This window comes from Thamnophis sirtalis, unplaced genomic scaffold (assembly GCF_051295495.1).
Source record: "Thamnophis sirtalis isolate CommonGarterSnake01/CBP01778 unplaced genomic scaffold, rThaSir2_p1.2 scaffold_1, whole genome shotgun sequence".
In the NCBI taxonomy this organism is placed as follows: domain Eukaryota; kingdom Metazoa; phylum Chordata; class Lepidosauria; order Squamata; family Natricidae; genus Thamnophis; species Thamnophis sirtalis.
In genome coordinates this window covers 105,295,053-105,320,244 of record NW_028261381.1, presented here as the reverse complement: position 1 = coordinate 105,320,244, position 25,192 = coordinate 105,295,053, and the positions used below count along the sequence as shown (strand labels likewise).

Here is a 25,192-nt window from a genome sequence, read left to right as displayed (position 1 = left end):
AATAAGAATAATTAAAATCAAAGATACAAATCTGACTCATAATACTGTGGAGCCAGCCAATTTCCTCTCTTCTCCTCTCCTGGGTTTTTAATGGGGTTTCAGATGACATTTCCACTTGAATGTGCCATGATTCAAGTGTTCAGTTACTTCAATCCTTTATACTGGTTTTCTCTAAGTTCTGATAAAAATTAGAAATTTTGGTAGAAATAGGAAAGCTGTGGCTTTCCATATATTGCTGAATCACAACTATGCTGAAAGAGCTAAGCGTAACTCAATTAGTAAATACTTTCCTAACAGTACAGTATCAGAAAGGTAGCTTTCACCTCTGATGTATGTCTTATAATTTTTTTATTTTATTTATTAATTATTTCAATGTTGAGGCTATCCAACTCCATAGCAGATCTAAGCCACTCACAATTAATAACATTACTAAAAAGCAACATGTATCAATAAAAAAGAATGGAGCTGACCAATAGACAGAATCAATACTTTTAAAAATTTGTAAAGCAAAAACAGTTCCAGAAAGGAGCATATACTCAGGTACAAATAGGTGAGATTAAAAGAATAACATGTCCTTGACAAAACATAAGACTGCATCAGATTTAAATTTAGGCTTTGGTTATTGATTAGATTTTTAATTATTGTATTCTAGATAACTGGTTGGTATCTTCAAAAAATAAGCATGCCCACTAGTGAAATCCCATCCCTTGGTTCCTTGCTCTATTTACAGATTTACCTTCCATTTCAGCTTAAATATGCTTTGCAATAAAAGTCTAAACTGATTTTCCAGTTGTACGTAGATGTGCACAAAAGTTACGGTTGAATAAACCCATTGGGCGGAATAGCAATTATTAATCGAAAAGTAACACATTTTTGTCAGTGCCAAATTTTCTAATAAGTAATAACTTCAACAAAGAACAATCGTAATATGCAGACTTAAAGCTTTATAGTTTGGTGTAATCATTAATTAATCTATTAAAATACATTATAAAGTATTTGTAGTTTCTGTGAAGCACTTTCACCTTCTCTGAGGCACTTTAAATCAAAATTTTAGTCCTACTAGCTACATAGCTTCAGCCTTATCATGCATTATGGGAGGTTGACCCAATTTCTTTGTCAGACCATTCAATCGGTAGAAGAGATGCCTCCCAGCAAGAGAGTCCCTAGTGCATCATTTTCCTTTTAAGAATAATAAGCCTTGGCTCAGGACGCTTTGTGATGAGAAGATGGACAGGATTGTATTGATCTCTACTCTTGGATTCTTTCTCTAAAGTTCATATAGATACCAGCTGCGAACTAATACCATAACAGATTAGCAGGTTTTGCAGAAAATACAGGATTCTTTTCTTTTTTGGCTGTAGGAGACCTAAAGCTGATACTATTCTGGAATTTATTTGTAATTATTGGAACAATATGCCCCCCCAACCTAAATTATAATGTTGTCATCCAAAACAGCATTACCTTTGTTAAGATTAAAGATTTTATTGAGCTTTACAACATATTTTTCTGAAGATGGAGTCAGGCATATGCCTATATTATTTTTAAAAGTTTTGCTTTTATATTTTTTTAATTTAGTGTGTTTTTATCAAATTAAGGAGAATTTTATTTAATGATTGTGCCTTCTGGTACGCTAAGTATATGACTTACTTTGTATGCTTCTTCCTCTGCCTTTGAGATATGTTAAAGCATTGATTGATATAATGCAGCTTGTTTGTAGCTAGAAAATTCAGGCATTCACTGTAGAATACCTTGACAAGTGTGAGATATATTGCGTATAAAACTCTTAAACCTACGTACATTTTAAATAATTTTAGTAAATTGAAGAACAGCCACATGCTATGGGGGGGGGGCTGATGTCGCAACGACACGACATGCAATCTTGGAGCTCCAGGATTGCTGTCGATATCTCTGCTGCTGGATGGTCCTTTTGGACCTAAACCGTCCCATAGAGACGGTGATAGAGAAGGGCACGTCCTGCTGATCTCAGGGACATCGCAAAGTCCCTGATGGATCCAGGAGAAGCTCTTTTTTCCAGTGAAAGAGAAGCAACCATTGAAGCTGCAGAAGGTTGGGACAGTCCCTGAATGGAAGGAAAGCAGGAGAGAGAGAGTGTCAAAATGGTGAGATAAATTTTACTATTAGAGAAGAGAATACCCCAAAAGAGTAAATAGCAATAGCAGTTAGACTTATATACCGCTTCATAGGGGTTTCAGCCCTCTCTAAGTGGTTTACACAGTCAGCATATCACCCCCACAGTCTGAAAAATTAAAATTGAAGAAAGAAGAGAGCAAGCGGTGAATTAAACCTGAATTAAACTTAGTGTGTTATCTTTTTTGGGGGGATGGAACTTTTACAAATGCCTCTTACTTTTTAAATTGGACTAGTTTCTTTTTTCCCTCTTCTATTTTTCCTCTTTTTTCATATTTGTGGATTATGATTTTCCTTCTTTTCTTTTTACAACGCTCAGCTGGATTGTTTGCTTTTAAGCACTTTTTTTCAGAATTTAAAAAGAGGGGTAGAGGCAGAGGAAAAAGAAGCAACTGCCATCTAGAGGCTGGAGGCTTGGAAACATTGTTTTTTTATTTCCTTTGAACATCTGACTCATATCTTATACTTCAAGGCTCCTGATTTTGTTTATTGGAAGGGATAGTGGGAAGAGTACGGATTGTTTATGCAGGTGCTCTTCTGGAGTACTATCAATAGCTGGACTAGCTGGACTGAGTGAAGAGAAAGCCTTGACTAGAAAGATTATAGTGAACTTGTTTGAAATGTAACACAAAAGCTTTGGATGTTTTAGAGGCAGTGTTTATAACCTGGAAGAATGGCGCAACATGAAGAAGAAGAAGAAATAACATTGCAAATGATTATGTTAGAAATTCAAAAAGTACAAATAAATACAAAAAACATTGAAAAGAGGATGGAGAACATAGAACAAAAAACAAAAAATAGAGGGAAAAGTTAAGAATATTTATAAAATGATGGTGAAATTTGAGGATAGAGTTCAAAAAATTGAAGAAAAATATGAACAAAGTGATAAGAAAATTGTTGATATTGTCACCAAATCAAGCGTGGTTGGAAACAACACAAGTGGAATGTTGAAAGGAGAGATTAACAAACTGGAACCCTATCTCAAATCTCAAAACATGGAAGAAGAAAAGAGAGATAATTTGGCAGAAACAATGAGAGAAATTCTGGCAGAAGCACCAGTGATAACTAAAGGCAAACAGATGGAAGGAACAGATGGAGGGTTTTGAGTCTTTACAAGATACGCAACGAACAACAAGGTGCCAAGAGAAGTCCACATAAGACATCAAGAAAACAATTAGAATACAAATACCACAAATGGCAAGAGATATAGGACTGCACTACTACTGGAAGGATACAGGATGATGAAATGAAATGTTACAATAAAAATTAAGTTAAACTTAGTTAAATTTAGAGTATTATGTATAAAATAAAGTAATAATAGTTATAGCTAAATAAATGATTAATAATAATAATAATAATAATAATGCATATATATACACTAGATTGAGAATATGAATTTTTATATAAATTGTAAGTGAGGACTATGGAGAGGATGTTGAAAAGCTTTGTTATAAAAGATAAATAATTCTGTACAGAATAGAATATAACGATGTAATATTATTGGATGATTTCAGGATGATGAAATGCCATAATATAAATTTATTTTAAATTTAGAATATTTTACATAAACAGGATGTAATAATAGCTATAGTCAAATGAATTTTCAATAACCATAACAAATGTATACATATGTATTAGAATGATATGAGTCTATGTAAATTGCAAGTGAAGACTATTGTGAGAAAGCAACCAATCGACACACTGTAAGTAATTGGAGAAGGGCTTTTATTTTGTGCGTGTTTATGTCTGTTTGTCTAAAAATAAAAACTTTTATTAACAAAAAATCAGTCACATGCTATAGTTTATATGCTAAACAACCTGGTGTCTTAAGCAGTTGAGTATATTTGGTACTTAATCACCACACATAGAAGCTGCTCATGGTTTCTTTTTATTTTAATGTAAAAATTGGGGAGGGCAATTTTACCAGAATCACAGACTCACCCAATCAGCTGGAGATAATACCAGAAAATTCCAATCCCTTACAACGTTTTTTCCCACTGAGGGTTTGTGGTGGAAAGGTGATTGAGGTGTCTGGTTTTGAGGGATAACGTGGAATAACTTGCTTCTCAATTGACTTGTGTTTCAATTTTTCCCTTATATTCCAATGGGTTTCAAATTATCATATTTTTCGGGCGAAAAAAAGTGGATGGAAATGTCTGTGTGTCTTACAGAGCGAATGTTATCAAAGACCAACCCACCCAATGGCCCCCACTCTTCGACCTCTGCCTCCCAACAATTTGCCTCCTTGCAGCAAACAGCAAACAGCTTGGTCAGCTTCAGCACAGCCTGATTTAGCATGAGCAGCAGATTGGTGGTTCGATCAGCCTCCTGGAATACCGACAATCAGCTGTTCCAGGCTGCGGGGATTGCCATTGCCCATCACTGCCTCTGCGCGCCCCATTTTCAACCTCCACACATCCTGCTTTTGACTTCTGCATGCTCCATTTTTGGCTTCCGTGCATCCCATTTTCTGTACGTCCTGTTTGGCAGCGATAGGTGGCAGCAATCTCCACACCTGGAACAGGCCAAAAATGGAACGAATAGTGGCCGAAAATGAGACGCATAGTGGTCGAAAACAGGCCAAAAATGGGACACATGGAGGCAAAGAAATGGGGTGCACAAAGGCGGCAATAGACAGTGGCGATCCTCACAGCCTGGAACAGCTGATCGTCGGTATTCTGGAGGCCGATCGAACTGCCAATCACCTTTTTTCTCGTTTTGCTCTCCAAAAGCTAGGTGCGTCTTATAGTCTGAAAAATACAGTTATTTCATTTATTTAGTTTATAGTTATCTCAGGGAACAGAATATGCTTTGCAAAGTAAAACCATGAAGCGTGACATGTTTTTGGGCTAGTCTGGATAGCCTCATGTTGGTTGTGGTGGCTATGAATTTTTATGCTGCTTGGATGGTTTTAATACGGATGCTTAAATAATTCAGAACAATTGTTCAATGAATCCTCAGACCCAAATGTGGATCCATGTTTATCAGTTCAGACAAAAAGACAACTGGGCATTGAAATGGAAAAGACATCAAAAAAAATCTCTAAGTCTGTTATAAATATTCACTCCACATTGTCTTTTAGTTTCATAGAAACAAATTGTAGCAACTTCCTAAAATTGATTTTTCAAGAGGCAACTGAGATTCTCCATAGACAAGTAGCAACTTCTCTTTCTTATCTAATTTGGTGTAGAGTCAAGTACTAGGAGGACATCTCCATCACCTAGTTTCCCAGTTTAATTGTAAACACATCAGGTTGGCATTGTATTACTCATTGACCTGGTATTTAACAACAGTGCCAGCAGATGAGAGAGTAACCTGCAATTACTCTTAGGTGTATAGCAGCAGGAAGGGTAGGCACTATGTAACTAACCTCCATTATTCTTATCTGACATATTAATTAATCCCAAATTGTCATACTTCCTTCCATAATCCCAGTTAGATTTCTCTCATTAGCCCAGGTTACATTCAAAAAAAAAATTCTCCCAGGTTGTTATCTTTGTTTCATTGCTGAAATGAGTTTCTCACAAAGGATTTCTCCTCCCTTCAGGAACAATTATTTTGGGGGTAACCTTTCACCTGCATTAAGGCCTTGGGAAAACATGTCTTTGGCTGATGCGGCATACATTACATGTTTTTCTACATACTTCTCAATTAGGCAATTTGTTTTAATTGGTAAGATTTACTTCTGGATTCTTTAAATTCTTCTAGGAATTCTGTCATAGTTGTTTACCCACATTCTGTGCCATATTTCGTAACTTTGAACTTGGAATACTGATTTAAACATTTTGCAACCCCAATACTATAATAGAATAACATAGAGTCATTTGTTGGGGTTGTTATGAACCATGTGTCTTGGAGGAAAGTAAATAAATATTTAACACACATTAGCGAGAGAACAGGCAGTCCTCGACTTACAGCCACAATTGATCCCAGAATTTATGTTGCTAAATGAGAAATTTGTTAAATTTTATTCCATTTAACGACTTTTCTTGCCACATTTGTTAAGTGAAGCAGTGCAGTTGTTAAATTGGTCACACAGTTGTTAAGTGAATCTGGTTCCCCAATTGACTTTGCTTGTTGGACGGTTGCAAAAGAGGATCACATGACCCTGGGACACTGCAACCATCATAAATATGAATCAGTTGCCAAATATCCAAATGTAAATCACGTGACCATGGGGTGCTGTAGTGGTCATACGTTTTTCAGTGCTGTGAATTTAAATAGTCACTAACTGAACTGTAGAAAGTCAGGACTACCTGTACAAAATTAAAAACATGTTTCCGTTGTAATCATGAATCAAATATACTGTGTTTTGGAAGTTCAGTGAGAACCATTTGGAGATCACAGTCTGGCTGAACTAAAACTGGGAAGATTTTGGTGGTTATGGATGTTAACTGGAGGGATCTTAGACATCAAGTAGGGCAAGACCATGTTTATTGTATTTTAATTTATTATTTATTTATTTAATAAACTAATATGCTGCCCATCTCACCAAAGGTGACTCTAGATGGCTTACACTTACTTAATAAATGTGCCTATAAAATATTAAAACAATAGATATCTTATATTTAAAATTCAGTTAAAATTAAATGCTATCCTATCAACTCCTATGTTTTCCCAGTAGCTTCATGTCCTTTATTTCCACTTAGCTGCCACCTTTAAGGCCCTGTCCTTTTTCTCCTCTCCCCACTTTCAAACAATTCTGCCCAGAGGTTGTGTAATTTGGTCCAGAGATGGAACAACCATACCTGACACTTTAGATTAGGAAGGATCTTCTTTTCCAAACTTTGAAAATATGTCCTTGTTATTACGAAAATAAAGAAGATTGAGGAAATCAAAGAAAGCATGGTGTTTTATACAACTGTAAACACTCTGAATTGAATATATTTTAAAACATTAATTACATTGGTATGTTATGTAAATTAGAAATGAATTTACTATTTTTTGTGAGAAAACTTTCATTCCACTCACTTTTAAGTCAAGTGTTAACCACACTTGAAATTCAACATAAAAGAATTTTAAGAGCAAACCTATTAATGCATTTTACATTCCTACAATAACGTATTATCCTTAAGTGTTTCAATAGTGCTAATTTTCCTCCCAAATGTTTGTGTGGGTTTTGAATAAGTGGAGAGACTCCTCCTCCTCCATTTCATTCTTCCAAATTTTTACATATCTAGGCTACAGCAATTAATACTCTCTTTAAAATCATCGTTAACATGATTTAATTTTCTAATCTGAGCCTTTTTATTCAAACTATTACACTTTACACATAATGCCTATTTTGCAGCAGAAGCAATATGTTGTTCTTAAGGCAGTTATAAAATGTCACAGGTCACATATGCTTGTGCAAACCTATCATTCTCATCTTCTTAAACAGCATGCGTTTGAACAGAGTCCACTCAGCTACATTTTTGATTTGCTTTAGGAATATTTATGCAGTGAGTTACTACTGCGTCAATTATCTCAACTGTATTGATATCATCACTAAAAAAAAAAGAAATTACCAAAGCTGCAGAACATTCTTTCTCCTTGTGTTTTCAGCTCATATATTTGAAATAAAAGAATGTCTTCCTGGGATGAGGAGATTGATGGCTCTATTTTTATTAACCTGTTTTCTCTTTCTTTATTCTGATGGCTTCTTCCTACTTCAATAGAGATCAAACGTTTGGTACCTAAGGAGTAGTACTTTATTTCCTATTGGTTTTATGCATAATTCTGATTGGAATCTCCACTTGTATCTGAAACAAAATATATTACCTGATATTATTAACATGAGGCTTTTACCTGCAGTGTGAAAGAGTCTCACATATGGAATACAACTGAAAATAAATGGATTGTGTATATGCTAGTGCACAGCAGCAACAGATTCAGCTTTCTTGAAGGAAGCATCTTGAACTATCTCTGGAGTCATAACTCTTACCTTGCTATTCAATGCATCCAAGAATGACTAAAAAATGTAGATGACCAATAATGGATTTATTCTGGATATTTATTTAGAGTTTTGGGGAAAAAACAGTTTTGTTTTGTTTTTTGCTCTAGGATGATTAAACCAACCATTACTAGAAGATTCTGGATTTCATTATGACAATTTATACTTAAAGTGAAAATACTTCCAAGTACATAAAGTTCCTGCTTAATCCTACTCTAGTTGTTAGAAGTAAATAGCTCTCTGACTCTGTACTCTACAAGCACGCAATTAATTTGAGTGAGGGTGAAAGAAAAATTGCTTTTCTTGGCATCTGAAATTGCCAGAAAAATCTGAAAGCTTTGACAGTAAGCAAAGGATGTATAGCAAAAAAGACAGAATTGGTAGCACTACCTATATTCATTGTATAGAAGTATCTGACTATAGGTCATGCCATAAATTGTCATACTATGAACACCTATAATCCTGTGTTCCTGGCTGGTATTCAGCAAGAATATGGGTAGATTATCAAAGGCCACCAAGATCTTATTTCATGTTATGGAAAGACTATCGTTTCTGGTAGAAGAACATCAGCAACAAAGACAACTCTCTCCCACATTATTCAGCACTTACCAGTTTTCCATTGCAGTGTGTGAGAATGATTTTAATGTCTTAATAATCACTCTCAGTCCTTACTGAGACTCCATGCCTTGGACAACACGTAGAGCAAATTTAGTGTGCAGCTAAATAGAGTGGGTGTATCTAGAGTTTCAGCAGGAGTGCTAACCATACCAGGCAGGAAATCCCTAGGAATCCATTAGCTCTGCGATCACTTTACCAATAACTTTACCAATAGGTAAAGCCACTGAGAGGCAAAATCAGAGAAAGTGACCTGACTAGGAAATTCTGTCTTTTTTATTTTATTTTATTTAAAAAATTAACACGTTACTCTTTAAAGCTGAATTTTCTGGGCTTACTTGCAAAACATTAAGATCACACTATAAATGTTTCAAATAGTTGTTTAAAAAAACAGCCCTCAAATAGCAATTAGTAAAATGCAATTCTTTAGCAAAGCAACATAACAGAAAAATTAAATGGTTTCATTCAGCATATTTAAAGTCTTAATATATTAAAAGACCCAGGAAACAAAAAATGTATTTGCCTGATACTTGAAATAAAACCAAGTAGGTGCCAAGAATTCCCCAAGTAGGAAACAGTGGATTGTCCTCACTCTGGAGGGGAATTCTGCTGTTACTGGTCGAGGGATATCACTGAGAAGGCCTGTTCCCAAGTAGCTTCTTGTCCCACCCTAGCATGAAAGAGCACCCAGGGGAGGATTCTGAGGATAACCTGAAGTACAGAATGAGGTTCTATATATGCAGGATGAACAGTCATTTAGATGCTTTGTACCCATGACATAAAATGCTGTATAGATTGATACTAGCAACCTTCTTCTAACCATATGAGATAAAAAATCCTGGGACAGAGATGGGTTGCTATTGGTTTGCACCCAGTTCTGGCGAACCGGTAGTGAAAATTGCGATTGGGTTGCCGAACCTGTAGGGACGGCAGGCTTGCCACGCCCCCAAACCAGTTCCCCAGTTGCCCATGCTGTTGCTGTCATGTTTTTTAGTCATTTTTAATGTTCTGCGCATGTACAGAACAATTTATAGGCAACTGCGCATGGGCAAGCTCCCAAATTGGTTCCCCGGTTGCGCATGTTGTTGCCGGCATGTTTTTTAGTCACTTTTAATGTTCTGCGCATGTGCAGAACAATTTATAGGCAACTGTGCATGCACAAGCAAAGTGCAGTGGGTGCGAAGCGAACCGGCAGTAACGCCGGCAGCATCCCACCCCTGTCCTGGGAGTATGGTAAATATTATAAGAATCCTTCAATTTGGTTTTCATTACCCCTTGCTTCAGACTGTTAACGGATATTAAAGTTTAAATTTTCATGCCATGAACTGAAAGCCAACTAAAATAAGAATGCTTTGGCTCTTGTTCCATGCACAGCTGTTAGTTTTACTTTAGTTATTGGCAACTTCTCTTTTGTTCTTGCTGGAAAATATAAATTCAATTAAAAGCATGGACACTATCAACTCAGATAATGTGGGTTTTTATAAAGGATACTTTTATTAAGAATACCGCTCATTTCATTTTTGGGGTGGCTCTCACTATGTAGATTTTTAATATATTATAGTTTGTTTCACAGTTATTCAGATATGTATTTGTTAATTTTATCCACCTATCAAATCCTTCTCAATGACCTTGGATAGACAGATGGTCTTGTTTGACGGTGTTAGAGGTATCGTTGCAGGATATAAGCTGTTCCAAGTAAAGCTGTCTTTTGCAATTGACTGGTGGTTATTTTGACAATATATGGTTTAGGATACATTCAGGTATTTTAATTTGCAACTTCTTTAGACATTCCTGAGAGCTGGCAAAGCTGTTCACAAAATCCTGCCAAATCATCTCAATTTTCAAATTGTTGTATTATGGCTGTGAATATTCCAGCTATTTTACAAGGCAGGAGTTCCAAATTATACTTAAGAGTTATCACTAAACTTGGACTCATTTAAAGAGTATTTTAAAACACTTTCAATCGTATTATGTTGCACGATAATTTTAAATGTCATATCACAGTCTCTCGCACAGTTGCTAAACTGCTTTACGGCTAAACTGCTCTTTGTTTGGAACATAATTAATGCTTGTATGAAATCACGTGATAGTCTACATACTATTTGCTTACTTTATTCTGTAACATTACAGGCTTGTCATATCGTAACATGATATGTATTGCATAGGTAGAGACAAATTTAAATATACTATACTTTTGAAATAGTTCTTAAGCTGTGAAAGGCAGCCGAGTAACTTTGGGCCAGTCACTCTCTCTCAGCCCAACTCGCCTCACAGAATTGTTGTGGGGAAAGTAGAAGCAAGAAAATTATATTAGATATGATCAGCACCTTAGGTTATTTATAAAAAACAATAAAGGTGGGAAATAAATAATACTAATGTATCTTAAATTGTGATGTATGTGTGGGAGCTGTACAAGCCCCATGACAGTTTAACTTAATTCAAAAAATGTGCTACTAGTTTAAACTTGGAACCATGCATAGAAGTACGGTGGGCCAACTATCTAATGCATAACTTTGGGAAAGGCTAAGAAAAAAAAGATTTTAGTTCCACCTAGCCTGGGAGCTTTCTCAAGTCAACTAGGCTTCATAAATACATAACTTTCCTTTTCAACTGTCATTGTTCTCTTAGGACTCTTTCTCAACGATAGTCATTTGGCACTTATCATTCATTCCCTACCCTTTTGCTAGGAAATATCACCTAGATTTTTAAATTTGGAAGACATATATAAAAACATAGGGCAAGTGGGATAAGAATTTATAACTAAAAATGAAATCTTAATGTATTGATCATCAGATGCTTCCAGTGCAGCCTTAACACCTGTTTTTAAAAAATCTGACGTTTGCTTTGGCTAATGCTGTTTGAATAATATCATTCTTAAGAAAATCACACCATTTTTTAACAAGAATGTACCTTCTGGAATGACTAACAAGATGATAAAAGAAGCAATAACATATATAATAAACTGCCACCAGTTTGCAGCTTCAGTAATACACACATTGTTAAGTATTAGCTGATCCTTAAATAAATTATTTTTGAGTTGCTCAACCACTGAATGTTTTCACTGAGCAGGTATATATGTTATAGATGTCAAATGGCAGCTGTTTTAATTTTATAGCAGCTAGCAGCTGTTCATTCAGATCAAATATTTATTTTCTAAGTATTAGGGGTGGTGTAATGAAAATTATTGGATTGGGCATTGTTTCAGAATGCTTCAGGTAGATAGGATATAAGACAGGAGAAGAGAGGATAGGATAGGATAAGAAACCTTTATTGTCATCTGCTGCTTGTACAATGACGAGACCAATGCCCTGGTCTCAAAAAAGGAATATCACCCATTGAACAATATCTCCATCCCCAGGATAACAAAAATGACACCAAAAACGTGTATTAATCTTCTTTTCAGCGTCTTGAGAGTCTTGAGAGTTAACAAGGTTGATGCTATATGGAAGCTGTTACTAAATCTGGTTGTTCTGCTATGGAAAACAATAATAAAAGCCAGTTATGGACAGGATGTGCAAGTGTTCAGAGTTATGGGAGTAGGTTTCTATGTTGCAGTAGCATACATAGGTTATAGGCGAGGTCAGCAATTCCCAACCTTTCTGGCTTTGCAGCCCAGCGTAGGAAGGAGAGGGGATAGTTCTTTGTGAATAGTAGGTGTGCACACAAGCATGCACAACTCCATTTGTGCTATCACGGGTGTGGGCACCTGCTGCTCACACAAATGGAGCTTCAGATGCAAGCAAGCACATGCAAGCAAAGTAGAGCTGTGCACTGGTTGTGCAGTTCAGTTTCGAATGGACTGAGGCACAGTAGTTGGCCACTACCTGGAGATTGGGGATCCCTGGGCTCAGTGGCTTAGCCTTTTCTTCATCACGGACCCCCTTTAAATATCTTTTGAAGCCATGTAGCATCACCATGAACCACCAAGACTTAACTCAAGATTTAAAGCATTAGACTGCATCAGGCCTTCATGGACCACTGTGACAACATTGTGGCCATAAGAATAGCCTATGTTTATATTAGCTACTGTCAAAAAAATATATTCAGTACTACATTTGTGAAATCAAGTTTTTCTATCTTCTCAAGTTCGGTGTATGCTAGAAATATTTTAAATTGAAAGTAGAAAAAGTAATATCTATGTGTATCTAGATTTAATACACTGCAAAGCTCTTGTAACAATTTTAGAATTAAATTTACATTTCAGATTGGATTCTTTAGGGATTGCAGGCTTTTTAGTTTATATCTTAAGACTGGACAGAAAATGAAATACTTGTAATGTTTCCACAGCAACAATTGATATTATCTGCTGCTGATTTTGAATGTTATTTTGAAAAGGGAGATGTGGGGCATTGGGAATGATAATCTTATTAATATGGACAAGGCTGGTTTCATTTATCTCTTGACTTATTGTTTTTGGATGGCAGGGCGTTAAACTCTGGTGTAGAATACTACTGGGACCAGCTGAATGAAACTGTCTTCACTGTGCATTCCAGCAGCAGAAGCACTGAACGCCCAGGGTGAGTGTGGAGAATGATTTGAAGGCAACCAGTGATACATAGAAATACATGTATTTTCGTCGTCAAGGTCTGGATATAATTGTATTGCTTACCCTTGCGTGTTGTTATGATGGCAGCTCTAAAATTTTAAAACTAATTTTTTCCCTTGGCACTTGAATTACTCCATATGGCATAATATAACTGCTTATACTTGGTTATCTCACTAATGCAAAGTGAAATGTTCAGATAAATCTGTCAACCACAGTCCTTCCAGCTGTCAATACCACACCTTCCTAAGTCAGTTGGAAGCCATTAAGCTTATGGGAATTGAAAATGTAGAAAAAATACTACATAAGTAATGACTAATTCCAACTTTAAAACAATTATGAGTTCCAACACCGTTTCTAACTGTAGGACTAGGGTGATCATTTTAGTCAAAATCAGATGTGAAAACATAATTTTGACTATCTTATAGGTCATTTTTTAAAATTTGGCTAGGTGTTTCAGGGACATACATGCATTTCTGTATTTGTTCTATCCTAGCTAAATATATTCTGTTGTGCATCTTCAGAACCAGCAGAGCCACCTGGAGGACGGACCGGGATTTGGGCTTAATGAATGCCATTGGCCTGCAGCCACGGAACCCAACCACCTCTGTGACTTCGCAGGGCACACAGACTCTGGCACCTCAGCTACAGAATGCAGAAACACAAACCGAGAGAGAAGTTCAGGAACCAGGAAGTCTTACTTCAGGGGTTACTGAAGGTAAATATTGGGGATTTATTGCCGGGGACAAATATGTATTATCCTGGACATTACTTAAGAAAAACCTGGGACATGATATTTTTACCAACAGAATGGGTCTATACATAGCAGTTGCATCATCTTCAGCTAGTAGCTTTAGCTATACATGAGCTCATTCGTTTCTACCATTTTTAGAAAATGAAAGAACATTGTTTGTTTTGCTATTGCCCTTTATATCTCTTGTGCATCTTGAGAATGTAAGTTTGCTTCTAAAATATTTTTTTCTAACATCAGATTATTGCCGCTTCTCAAGTGTGAAAAATTAAAAAACAAAAGAATCTAGCAAACGCAACTCAGAGTATGCTCTTCCAGTGGTTAAATAAGCCTACACAAAAGTGATCTTAAATACTATAGACTGGATAAATTAACCAATACTGGGGGCTTGACTTGGTAGAAATTGAAAACAAATATTGATCAACAGCAGTATATCTTTATGTATGGCTTCATTCAACTTTTTTCCTGCTGCTGGTTTTTTTTTAGCAGATGTTCTGACCCAGGTCAGTCATTCATCTGTTTCCAAAATAACAATATAACCTGAATTTAAAGAATGACCTTTAGTTATTTCATTGAGTTCAAAGGTAAACAGCAATTTAACATTATGTCCTTGCTGTAATTATAATTAGTTTAACAGTCTCCTAGGAAAACAATTGAGCTATGTATAGTATAGATAAACCAAGAAAATGGCTTGTTTTAATTACTTGTTTTAAGCTTAAGTTTCTTGGAGTTGGGCATGAGGATAAAATGTGATTTTCAAAAACAAATCATTGATGATGTACTGTTATACATGAAAATTATGCTAATTCTCAATAACCAGCCACAACAGTGATTTGTTGAATGCACTGATTCTTACTCATAACTAAAATAATAATTAAAAAAAACCAAATCTGACAATTAGGGAGGAAACAAATCTGACAGTTAGTCAGGAAGGAAGATACATTTCTTCAGAGCTACCATACAAAAACATTTTTACATAAAGGAAGTTTCTTTAGGAAACTAGGCTCTGCTACCTGTTCTTAGAGTCACACCGAGCATACAAAAACAAAAATCAAATTATCAACAGTTATACTTAGTTTGCAATACTGTATATCCATTGGATTACAGTGACCTACTGTAACTTTTTACCACAATATATGTTAGTATTTATATATCTAGGATGTATAAAGGGGATGACGTGGCTCAGTGGCTAAGACGCTGAGCTTGTTTATCAGATCCCTAGCCCCGCGTAATGGAGTGAGTTCCCGTTACTTGTCCCAGCTTCTGCTAAGCACATAAAAAATACAAGTAGAAAAATAGGGACCATTTTGGTGGAAAGGTAACAGCGCTCTGTGCTCCTTTGGCATTTAGTCATGCTGACCACATGACCACGGAGATGTCTTCGGACAGCGCTGGCTCTTTGGCTTTGAAATGGAGCCCCCTAGAGTTGGGAACAGCTAGCACATATGTGTGAGGGGAATCTTCACCTTTAAGATGTATAAAAGTAAACCATGAATATAGTAAATATTTGCAAATGAGTATACATGAGAAACTGCATAATAAATACATAATTAGGAAGGGTATCAAAATGTAGAAGGGGCGATTTGGAAAACAATCTGCATTTTAGTTGGCCCCAAAACTGAGTAATTAGCACCAGGGCTTTCTTGTCTCCAATCTACCTTTCCAAAGTTTGCTTCTAAGTAAGATAGGAGGGTTAAAACTGACAAAGCTAGTATAGAGGTTTTATAACAATTAAAATTTTAAGACCTGGACGTTGGTAATTCCTTTAAACATGGTCAATGTACAGTTAGGAAATGGGCTTTATTTTTCACTTCAATCTATTAACCTAAAAGGAATTAAGAATTTGGGTTCCTGAATTCATAGCAATCTCAACCAGCATCTAGGCTTTACAGAAAAGTGTGGAAAATGGCTCATATTAGGTTCCCCCTCCCCACCTTAGTGTGACTCTACCTAGGATAGAACAACAAGAAGCGAGTTCCAACTGAGTTGGACTTTTTTCTAGCTGGTTTTAAAAAAACCTAGAAAAAGCACATTTTTTTTCAGTGAGTTTTCCAGCAGAAATTCAGCAAATCAGATCAGTTACAAGGCAAGACAGGTTGTAAAGTTAGGCTTAATCATGACTATAAACAGCATGGTCTGTGGATTGAATAATATAGTGTAAATTAAGTTGATTCCCATTTCTTCTACAAATACTGTATGAAGACTTTGAAATGCTTGTATGTTGAAAATAAGCTGAAACAACTCTCCAGTATTTCCCCAGCAAGGTTGTGAATTAATTAGTATTTCTTGATACAAACTGAGTAGTATCAGCAGCACTGAATAAACTCATTATTGAAAAAGGTTGTGTTGTTCTTTGCTGCAATGCACAGAAGAATGTTGCCATATGGAAAAAAATCTGAAAATAATCCTCAATAAAGCTCCCCAAACTTTTGTCTGTTAGTAAATACAGACTATCTTTCATCTTTGCAGGCTCTGTAAAAATTACCTTTCTGAAAATCATTGAATTTTTGGAAAGATGATAATGTTAGTAAACTTATTATCAGTGAAGCCCTCCAGTTCCTTTTTGTCTCATAATTGCTACTTTGGGTATATTATTATTTGTGAAGACTGCATCAGTCAAAGGAAAGCAAGTTTCAGTCTAAAAGATATCTGAAAATCCCAGAAGTAAATGTTATGCTCAGAAATATCTTTTGCTGTTGAAAAAAAAGAATAATATAAGGTGCTATCAAGCTGAACTTTACCTTCTATTGAAAGGTGATACAGGCACTTATTTCTTTTGTTCATTTAAATAAATTAATAAAAAATACTCAGATTGGTTGGAAATAAATCCATTAAGCGTTATCAATCCTAGCTAAACTCTTAGGTTACTAACACAGAAATATGAGTTCATTAGCAGAATAGTGAAGCTTACTTAGAATAGCTCTACTTCCTTTTGAACAACACTCCTAAATATACCATTATTAAAAAGAATGTAATTTTTAAAAATTCCAATAGTTTCCGTTGTGGCGGGAATCTGGGGCCAAATCACTGTCTGATAGTGAAAAAAAATATGTGTTCCATCATTATTGGTAAGTACATGCAAATTCCAATTGCATGCCTGGGTTCTGCTATTCCAAAATAGTTTCATCAAAATACTTCCCAAGGTTGTCACCAGTCTAGAAAGCAGGAAACTGTGAGTTCTAGCCCCACCTTAAGGCTAGAAAACATGCTGGGTGATTATGAGCCAGTCACTCACTCTCAGCCCAAATCACTTCATGGGGTTATTGTTGTGCGGAAAATAGGGAGAGGAAAGATTAATAGACATGCTTGCTGCCTTGAGTTATATATAAAAATAATAATAAAGGTGGGATAATGAACTGTATTCAAGCCTCTCTATATAGTGTAAATGTAGCCTATCTGGAAAAATATCTGAATATCCAGGAACCTGTTTATTATATATTTGGGTCTAAATTCAATTCATTATTGTTGTAAAAGACATGGGAGTTGCTTCATCATTGATACTGCTTCAGTAAATAGGTGCCAATTCGTGGTTCCCTCTCAAAGTATAATTTCATTATAATACAATTATAATTTCATTATATTTTCCTTACTCAACATCTATTGCATCTCCATTTTTTTAAAAAAATGTAGTTCATCCTTATTTGAAATAACAAAAATGTCGTTGGAAAGTTGCACTTCTTGTGCTGACGCTAATAAGTGTAAACTAATGATAAAGCAGGAAGATTGTTGTGATAATACACCAATAAATAGTTGTGAATGACATTCTTTTATTCTTTTGCATCCAGCCCAGAATATGCTTCCATCAAATCAGCTACCACCCAAATGCGTTGCAACTAAATACACAAAGCAAAGGCATCTGTCCTATGGTTGAAAAAGGAGAGAAAGCACTCGAAGCCCATAATGTGCAAAGCAGAATTTACAAGTTTCACCTTCTGTAATTTTTTAAAAGCTAATATTCAGTTAACATTATGAGGATGGTGGAACTTACTAAGTATTTCAGATTTTATGACTTGCCTAACATATTTTACCGGCCCTGGTAGTTGTGATACACAGTTAGAAAAGTGCATATCTGCTCCAGGATCCTTGCTGCAGAGATGCCGGATATAAATCTAACTCTGGAATCTGTAGTGTAGGACTTCAATAGCCAGTATCTCCCGATGTTATGCCTTTTGGATTATTCACAACATCCTTTTTCATTCACACAAAGAAATAAGACTATTTTTATTACAAGTATAATTATTTCTTTAGTATCTGGGAGGTCATTGATGCGTTTGCTGAAAAAAGCTCATGATACCTATACTCATTTTCAAGTTCTTTATTTGGCGTAATATGTCCAAACTGCTTTCTTTATTTTGCTATAGACATGTATCTGCTTTAGAGACATATCTCTGAAGCACTGGGAAGTTGACGGAGAAATGAAAGCAATAGAGTGAGAAGCAGCGTCTGTGGGTCTAGCAGTGACGCTGAAGATCAGCCCCTTGATAGAAATGCTAACTTTGGCTCCTTTGCATTCTCTAGTCTTTATTAATCAGATCTCTCCTGACATGATAAATTACTGAGCAGCCAGCCCTGCTGCTGTGGAAACAGCACCTGCTGCTTCTGTGACTAGGCAACAACCCCAGCCTTGGAGTTCTGCCCTTGCCACAGAAGCAAAGCAGATGTTTTGTATGAAAGAAGAACTTGGTGGGGGAGAGGAGTAGAGTGTCAGCATCTTCTGCTCAAGGACTGCCTAAATGGAGGCTTCAGGCTCAGCACATGCTTGTTTAGAAATGATGTCAATAAAGCATCACTTAGCAATTATGATCGAGTAGCATCTTAAAATTGACCTCCTGCAGTTTGCAGGAGATAAATTTCATTATATTCTGCTTAGTGACTTCCCATAGTGCGCCAAACCAGATAGCCCAGTCGGTAGCTGATCTAAGACAGGGCTTTAAGCCACTAAGCCAATATTTAATTCTGAAGTCTGGCTGCTTAGGTTTTATGCTACCTTTAACCTTAATTTTGATTGTTGAAAGTGGGTTTTCAAAAACTTCGGCAATTGAAGATCTTTAACATCATAAAGGCTTACAGATTTATTCTCACGTTTCAGAATTAGTGTTGCTTCCCCCCCCCCCCCCTCCAATCTATCAGGGCAAAATTGTGATTTAAAAAGGTGTTATAAGTTCTTTTTTTTTAAAGAGCATTTTCATGTAGCTTTTTAAAAATTTTGAGTTGTTGAGGAATCACTAGGCAGGATTTAAAGATGCAAGGTAAGTTTTCCTAAAAAGACATAACACCCCCCCCCAAAAAAAAACCTTGCTTCAGTATTCTGCATTGTAGATGAGCCAATGCCACTTCCTCCTCTTTTGTAATGAGACCTGATGCTTCAACAAAGTCTGGAAGGAAGATTTATATTTTTAATAAGGATCAGGTGGCCTGTGGCTGCTACATCCTCTGTGGAACAATTCAGCACGTTCCATTGAATAAAGATATTTTCTTCCACAGCTTACAATTGAGAGGCCACTAATTGCTCATTCTTCATGAAGCAGCTTGAATGAGACGTTCTTTTCCTAGCTTTCTTTGCCCTTGGAGAGCTGGACTTTCTATACCGCATGATTCTTTGAGAGTCTAGAGATAGCGAAAAAGGAACAGCGATAGGTAGCAATATGTTAATAGCAATAGCACTTAAATACCGCTTCATCGTGCTCTACAGCTCTTTCTAAGCAGTTTTCAGAGTCAGCGTATTGTCCCCAAGAATCTGGGTCCTCATTTTACTGACCTCGGAAGGATAGAAAATGGAGTCAACTTTGAGCCAGTCGGGATAGAACTGCTGGCAGTCAGCCGAATTTGCCTGCAATACTGCATTCAACCACTGTGCCACCATGGCTCTTTAGACTAAATAGACTAAACAAGTAAAAAGCCAAAATTAAATGTGTAAATATAACTCATATGTCCACTTGAAGGGAAGGGAAGCAACAACAGTTCATTTACAGGCTGTAGCTGACCTTCCTTACTGGCATCTCTAGTTGTGTGACACTTGACTTACTTTCCAAATAAACTGGCAATCATAGCTGTTTTTCTTTTTTTTCCCAACATGGACAAGGAAAACAAAAATTCCCACATCTTGGCCCCATTTGAGAAACTCTGAAATATAGGTAGTCCTCGACTTACAACAGTTCATTTAGTGACCGTTCAAAGTTACAATGGTGCTGAAAAAAATTGACTTTAGATCATTTTTCACACTTATGACCTTTGTAGCACCTCCATAATTGTGTGATCATGCTTGGCAACTGGCTCATACCTACGACCATTGCTGTGTCCCAAGATCATGTAATCATCTTTTAAAACCTTCTGACAAGCAAAGCCAATGGGAAAACAAGATTCACTTAACAACCGTTTTATTATCAACTGCAGTGTTTCACTTAACAACTATAGCAAGAAATGTAAAATGGGGCAAAACTCACCTAACAGATGTCTCATTAGCAACCAAAATTTGGGTTCAGTTGTGTTTGTAAGTCGAGGACTACCTGTACTATGTTTTCTCATTTTGTCCTCTTGCAAGAAGTAGTTCTTCAGGGTGATAAATTCTCCTCTCCAGGTTCACCTGGTTCTTGTTCCATTCTTGAAGACCCAGAGAGTACAAGAACATGGAAACTAGGATGAGTTCCAAAAGTGCAGAATGTGTTGTGTGCAAGTTTTGGCTGTATATAAAATATTTTTATGAAGACAAACTCTTAGTCCTTAATCACAGTACGTAATGTTACAGTCTGTCAGCAATTTTTGTCTTTTAAGATTTTAATTATTTTAACTCCCACATATTTTCTGTAATTATTTGTTTCATTGAATTTATTACAAATAGTCTTCAATTTATGACCACAATTGGGAATTTCTGTTACTAAGCAGTCGTTTACTGAATTGTATCTGATTTTATAATATTTTTTATTGCGGTCATTAGGCAGATAATCATAGTGTCAGGGTTCCAAGTAACACCCCCAATGAAAGAAGATTCCAAGTCTTTAAGTTCTAAGTTCCACTTTATTAGAAATGTCATATTGGCACATCTGGGAAAATCAAATCTGAAAGCTTCCAGGTTTCCCCCACCCAAATGAAAGCCCAAGTCCCTGTCCAGCACCCACATGGCCCAATCAGGCTCCATCCCAACTGGAGATGCCTCCCAGTCATGCCCCTCCAGGTGCAGGACAAGATGTCCTTGACACTCTGACAAAGGAATGTTATTTTGACTATATATCTCCCATATTCCATATAATCCCCCCTCCCTTTTCTCCACAACATTAAATGTGGCAGGCCGGAAGGCCCAATGCAAAAGATGGCTTTCAGACCTGACACATAGTCATAAGTGAAAATGGTTTTTGCCCCATTGATTTTGCTTGTCAAATGCCCCTAGGAGGGTTGCAAATGGTGACCCAATGACTCCAGGGCACTGCAACCATCATAAGTATATACCAGTTGCCAAACACCTGAGTTTTGATCTTGTGATTGTGGGATGCTGCAACAGTTGTAGCAATAGCGCTTAGACTTATATACAGCTTCACGGCGCTTTATAGCCCTCTCTAAGCAGTTTACAGAGTCAGCATATTGCCCCCAACAATCTGGGTCGTTTTACCAACTTCGGAAGAATGGATGGCTGAGTCAGACTTGAGCCAGTCAGGATTGAAGGAACCGAACACCTGGCAATGTGAGCAGAGTTAGCCTGCAATACTGCATTCTAACCACTGTGCCACCCCGGCTCTCATAAGTGTGAGAACTGTTCAAAAGTCACTTTTTACACGAGGGTGCGGATTAGAGGACCATTAAGCCTCAGGAATCCTGAGGATCATCATCCTCAAGCACTCCACCACTAAAGTAGCCATGGAATCCAGCAGCTCAAGCAGAGAGGGCGGTGGGGCAGATTGTTACATTCCAGCAACCTGATGTTCAACAACAGCAGTCAGAACCCAAAGATCTGTTGACCTGGTCTTGTGGTGAATATTGAGAACAAGGCATCAGGGCTACTTTCACTCTCCTGGCATCCCTATGTGCAGCAACCTTCATGTGCCTACCATATCTATCTCTGCCCATCATGGTACCAATAATGGCCTCTACCATCATATACCAATCCACCCACTCTTTGGGTTATCCTAGTCTATTAAATTGTCCCGTAACACCCAAGGATAGTTACCCAAACAAACACTAAGTACACAAGAACTACCCATCCTTCACCCACTCCCCCCCTGCATTTGCTAGATCTTGTGGTCCCTCTGTCCACAGCTCTCTGCATCTGGTGCACCTGGACCTCCCAGAGAGTTCACATAGCCTTGGTGAGCCCTCCACCCACCCACCCCAACTGAGATGAGTGATCACCTAAACATCATCCAAAGTCTAGGAGGCATACATACAGTAGAGAGTATATTGGGCCTTGCTGAGCCTCTGATGTCTTCTCCTTCTCTGCCATCCCCTCATTCTGCAGCATTGCTATTTTAAGCTGATTTCAGGAGTGTATTGCTTCTGGTCAGCCTCATGATGTCCTCCACCTCTTATCACCCTCTACAGCTGTATTCCAGCCTAGACTAGAAAAAATTTCGATAGAAAAATGTAGAAACTTTCTCGAATTTTATTTCTTAGAAGTTGAAAACAAAATAACAGCATTCTAAAGGAAGATGTAGGTGAGGGTAGAAAAATGATGTAGCCAGTATATACAAAAAAAAGTAAGCTTGTGTTGTCTGGAATGGTAAACATTCTCAACAGTGTGTGTGTGAGAGTGTGTGTGTGTGTGTTGGAGTTGCTACTATCATGTTTTCTTGACTTGTCTGCATCTGTATTTTCATTCCTTTAACTATCATAACTTTTTTGTTCCACACATTTCTATTTTTCAGACATGAAATAAAAATATAGCTTTGTTCTTAGCTTACAGTAGGGTTTATTTTTTTATTCTCTTGCCTCTTGTTTGTTTTTAGTGTGAAAATTTGGTTTAAATATTATCTTAAGTTTCTTTGGAGAGCAATTGTTGGACAAATATAAAAACTTTAAAAGTTTTTTTTTAATTAAAAAAGAACTTTTCTTTCTTCCAGGTGGTTCAGATTATGGAGCAACTGGAGAAGATGCCCTAATTAGGATCCAAAGGCTGATGGCTGAAGGTGGCATGACTGCTGTCGTCCAACGAGAGCAAAGCACTACCATGGCATCCATGGGTGGTTTTGGCAACAACATAATTGTGAGTCACAGGATCCACCGTAGCTCTCAGACTGGCACTGAATCCACTGGGATAGAAGGAGGCTCAGCTCAACCATCGACTTCGCAGGAGCTGATAACAGAGCTAGAAGGACGGACCCTTTCTGAGTCTATGCAGGTGACAGAACGTGGCCTGAGCCCACAGACATCGTCTAGTGAGGTTGAGGGAGAAGCTAATGGGCAAAGCCTACCAGAGCAAGCTCATTCCTCAATGGACACTGAGGGACCAGTCGAGTATAGTGATCTAACTAATAATAACCATCTTCCTGACAATACCAATTTCTATAGTAATGAGAGCACCAATGGAGAGTCTCGGAACAGGTAGAGATGAATTGGTGCTATCCTTGTACTGCTAAGCAGAGACTTGTACCTCACAGCTGACCAGGAACTGAAGGAGTAGGGGAATTTTGGCTCTGACCAGATGCTGATAATTCAGTGGGCATTGATATGCAGGGGTGGGATGTTAGAGGGAAACCACAACTTGTATGGGAGAATTCTTGAAGAGGTTTTATTCTGTGTCTTAGCTTCCCACATCTGTTTTGCTGCACATTTTCTACAATAGTTGTAATAAACCTTGGTATTCAGCTGAGCCTTATGTAAATTTCTCAGCTCACTGGCTACAGGAATTCATTAAGCTTTGTCCTAACCCTGCAGTGCTTTTAATGCTACTCTTTTTTTTTAATTTAATTTTATTTTTTAAAAAATGCTTTCCCCTTCTTGACCTACCAACTAATTGGATTAGGGAGACTTGAGTCTCTTCCGTTGGAGACCTTCAATTTTATTGAATTGTGTATATATCTTTAAATGCTACTGTGGAGGAAACTTGCACCTAGATTCTACAACTAGAGTGGCTCCATTTTCCAATCCAGAGCTTTATCCCATGCCACACTGCTTGTAAGCACTAGAAAACTCTTCAGAAGTTCAGAATTTGGATGGCTTGAAGGAATGTAGGCTGGATAAGGCACAGCAGTGTTTTCCAGGACTCTGTTCCACTCTTCTTTCCAGTTCAGAACTGGAGATAGGAGAGCAGTGCTTGGGCGTCTCAATTTTTTTCATGCTCAGGAACCTCTCAGGAGTGTGGGCCTTTTGTTTTCAGAATATCTAATTTGTATGCAAGCAGAACTTTTACAAGGGCTGCTGTGGGTGGGGCAACCTATAGTTGTAAAGCATGTGGGTAGGGTGGGAACCGTTCCCCCAAAAAGATGGCACTTATTACAGATATTGCCCAAGGCTTAGCAACTCTTGCTGTGCCAATCGTAGCATATTGTAATTCAATCTGGCGAAATTTGGCAGGATCATGGTGCCATGACCAGGTTGCACTTCCCTGTTAGGGGTAGGCTGTGGGGTGGGAGAGAGGGGTTAGCTCCATGTCAGGGCGTGAGTTATGTGTCTGTGATGTAAGGTGTTGCATGTGAAACCTTGACCTTGTACATGTAGTTTCTAGTGGAGAAATCAAGGCTCTGATACTTTTTTTTGTTTCTAGTCAACAATGTGATTTTCCTTTTCATTTGTAACTCTCCATCCCAGTGAGCTTGTAGCAGGAAGGTGGGGGAGAGTGTGTGCTAATGAGGGAAACACCAAAGATCAACGTCATTAAAATATGACAGACCCTTCTTTGGTCTCCTGTCTTCTTTTCTCGATCAAGTACAGTGCCTGTTTTTTTTGGGGGGGGGGGTGTCTTTCTGTTTGATTGGTTTATTCTGCAAAAGTCCCCTACCCTGAAATCTTGTCAGTTCCAGGAGAATCAGAAAAACATGAAAAGGTTTTTATCTATTTAGCTGCATAATTCTTGACTTTTCTGGTATTATTACTGCTACTACAATTATAGCTCTTGGCTGCTGGAAGAAAAGGAAAAGGAAAAAAAAACCACAATTGGTTAAACTGCTAGTTCAATGAAACAATTTTTTTTCATGATGCATCTAACAAATTGTTATGCAGCACCTGCCAGAGGTTTTCCTCCCAATATGCATGTCTCTGTATTGTCAGTACCAGTGGT

General features: G+C 37.3%; 1 protein-coding gene across 5 annotated transcripts in view; it reads left to right on the top strand.

The window, feature by feature from the left end:
• Positions 1-24,809, top strand: part of AMBRA1 (autophagy and beclin 1 regulator 1) — a 137,487-nt gene extending 112,678 nt beyond the window's left edge. For all 5 annotated transcript variants that reach the window (XM_014070546.2, XM_087720259.1, XM_014070575.2 and 2 more), the window contains 3 exons: positions 13,120-13,212; positions 13,763-13,956; positions 23,037-24,809. In XM_014070546.2, the coding sequence (XP_013926021.2) occupies positions 13,120-13,212; positions 13,763-13,956; positions 23,037-23,521 (772 nt within the window). In that variant the 3' untranslated portion in view covers positions 23,522-24,809. The remainder of the gene's footprint in view (positions 1-13,119; positions 13,213-13,762; positions 13,957-23,036) is intronic.
• The last annotated feature ends 383 nt before the right edge of the window (positions 24,810-25,192 follow it).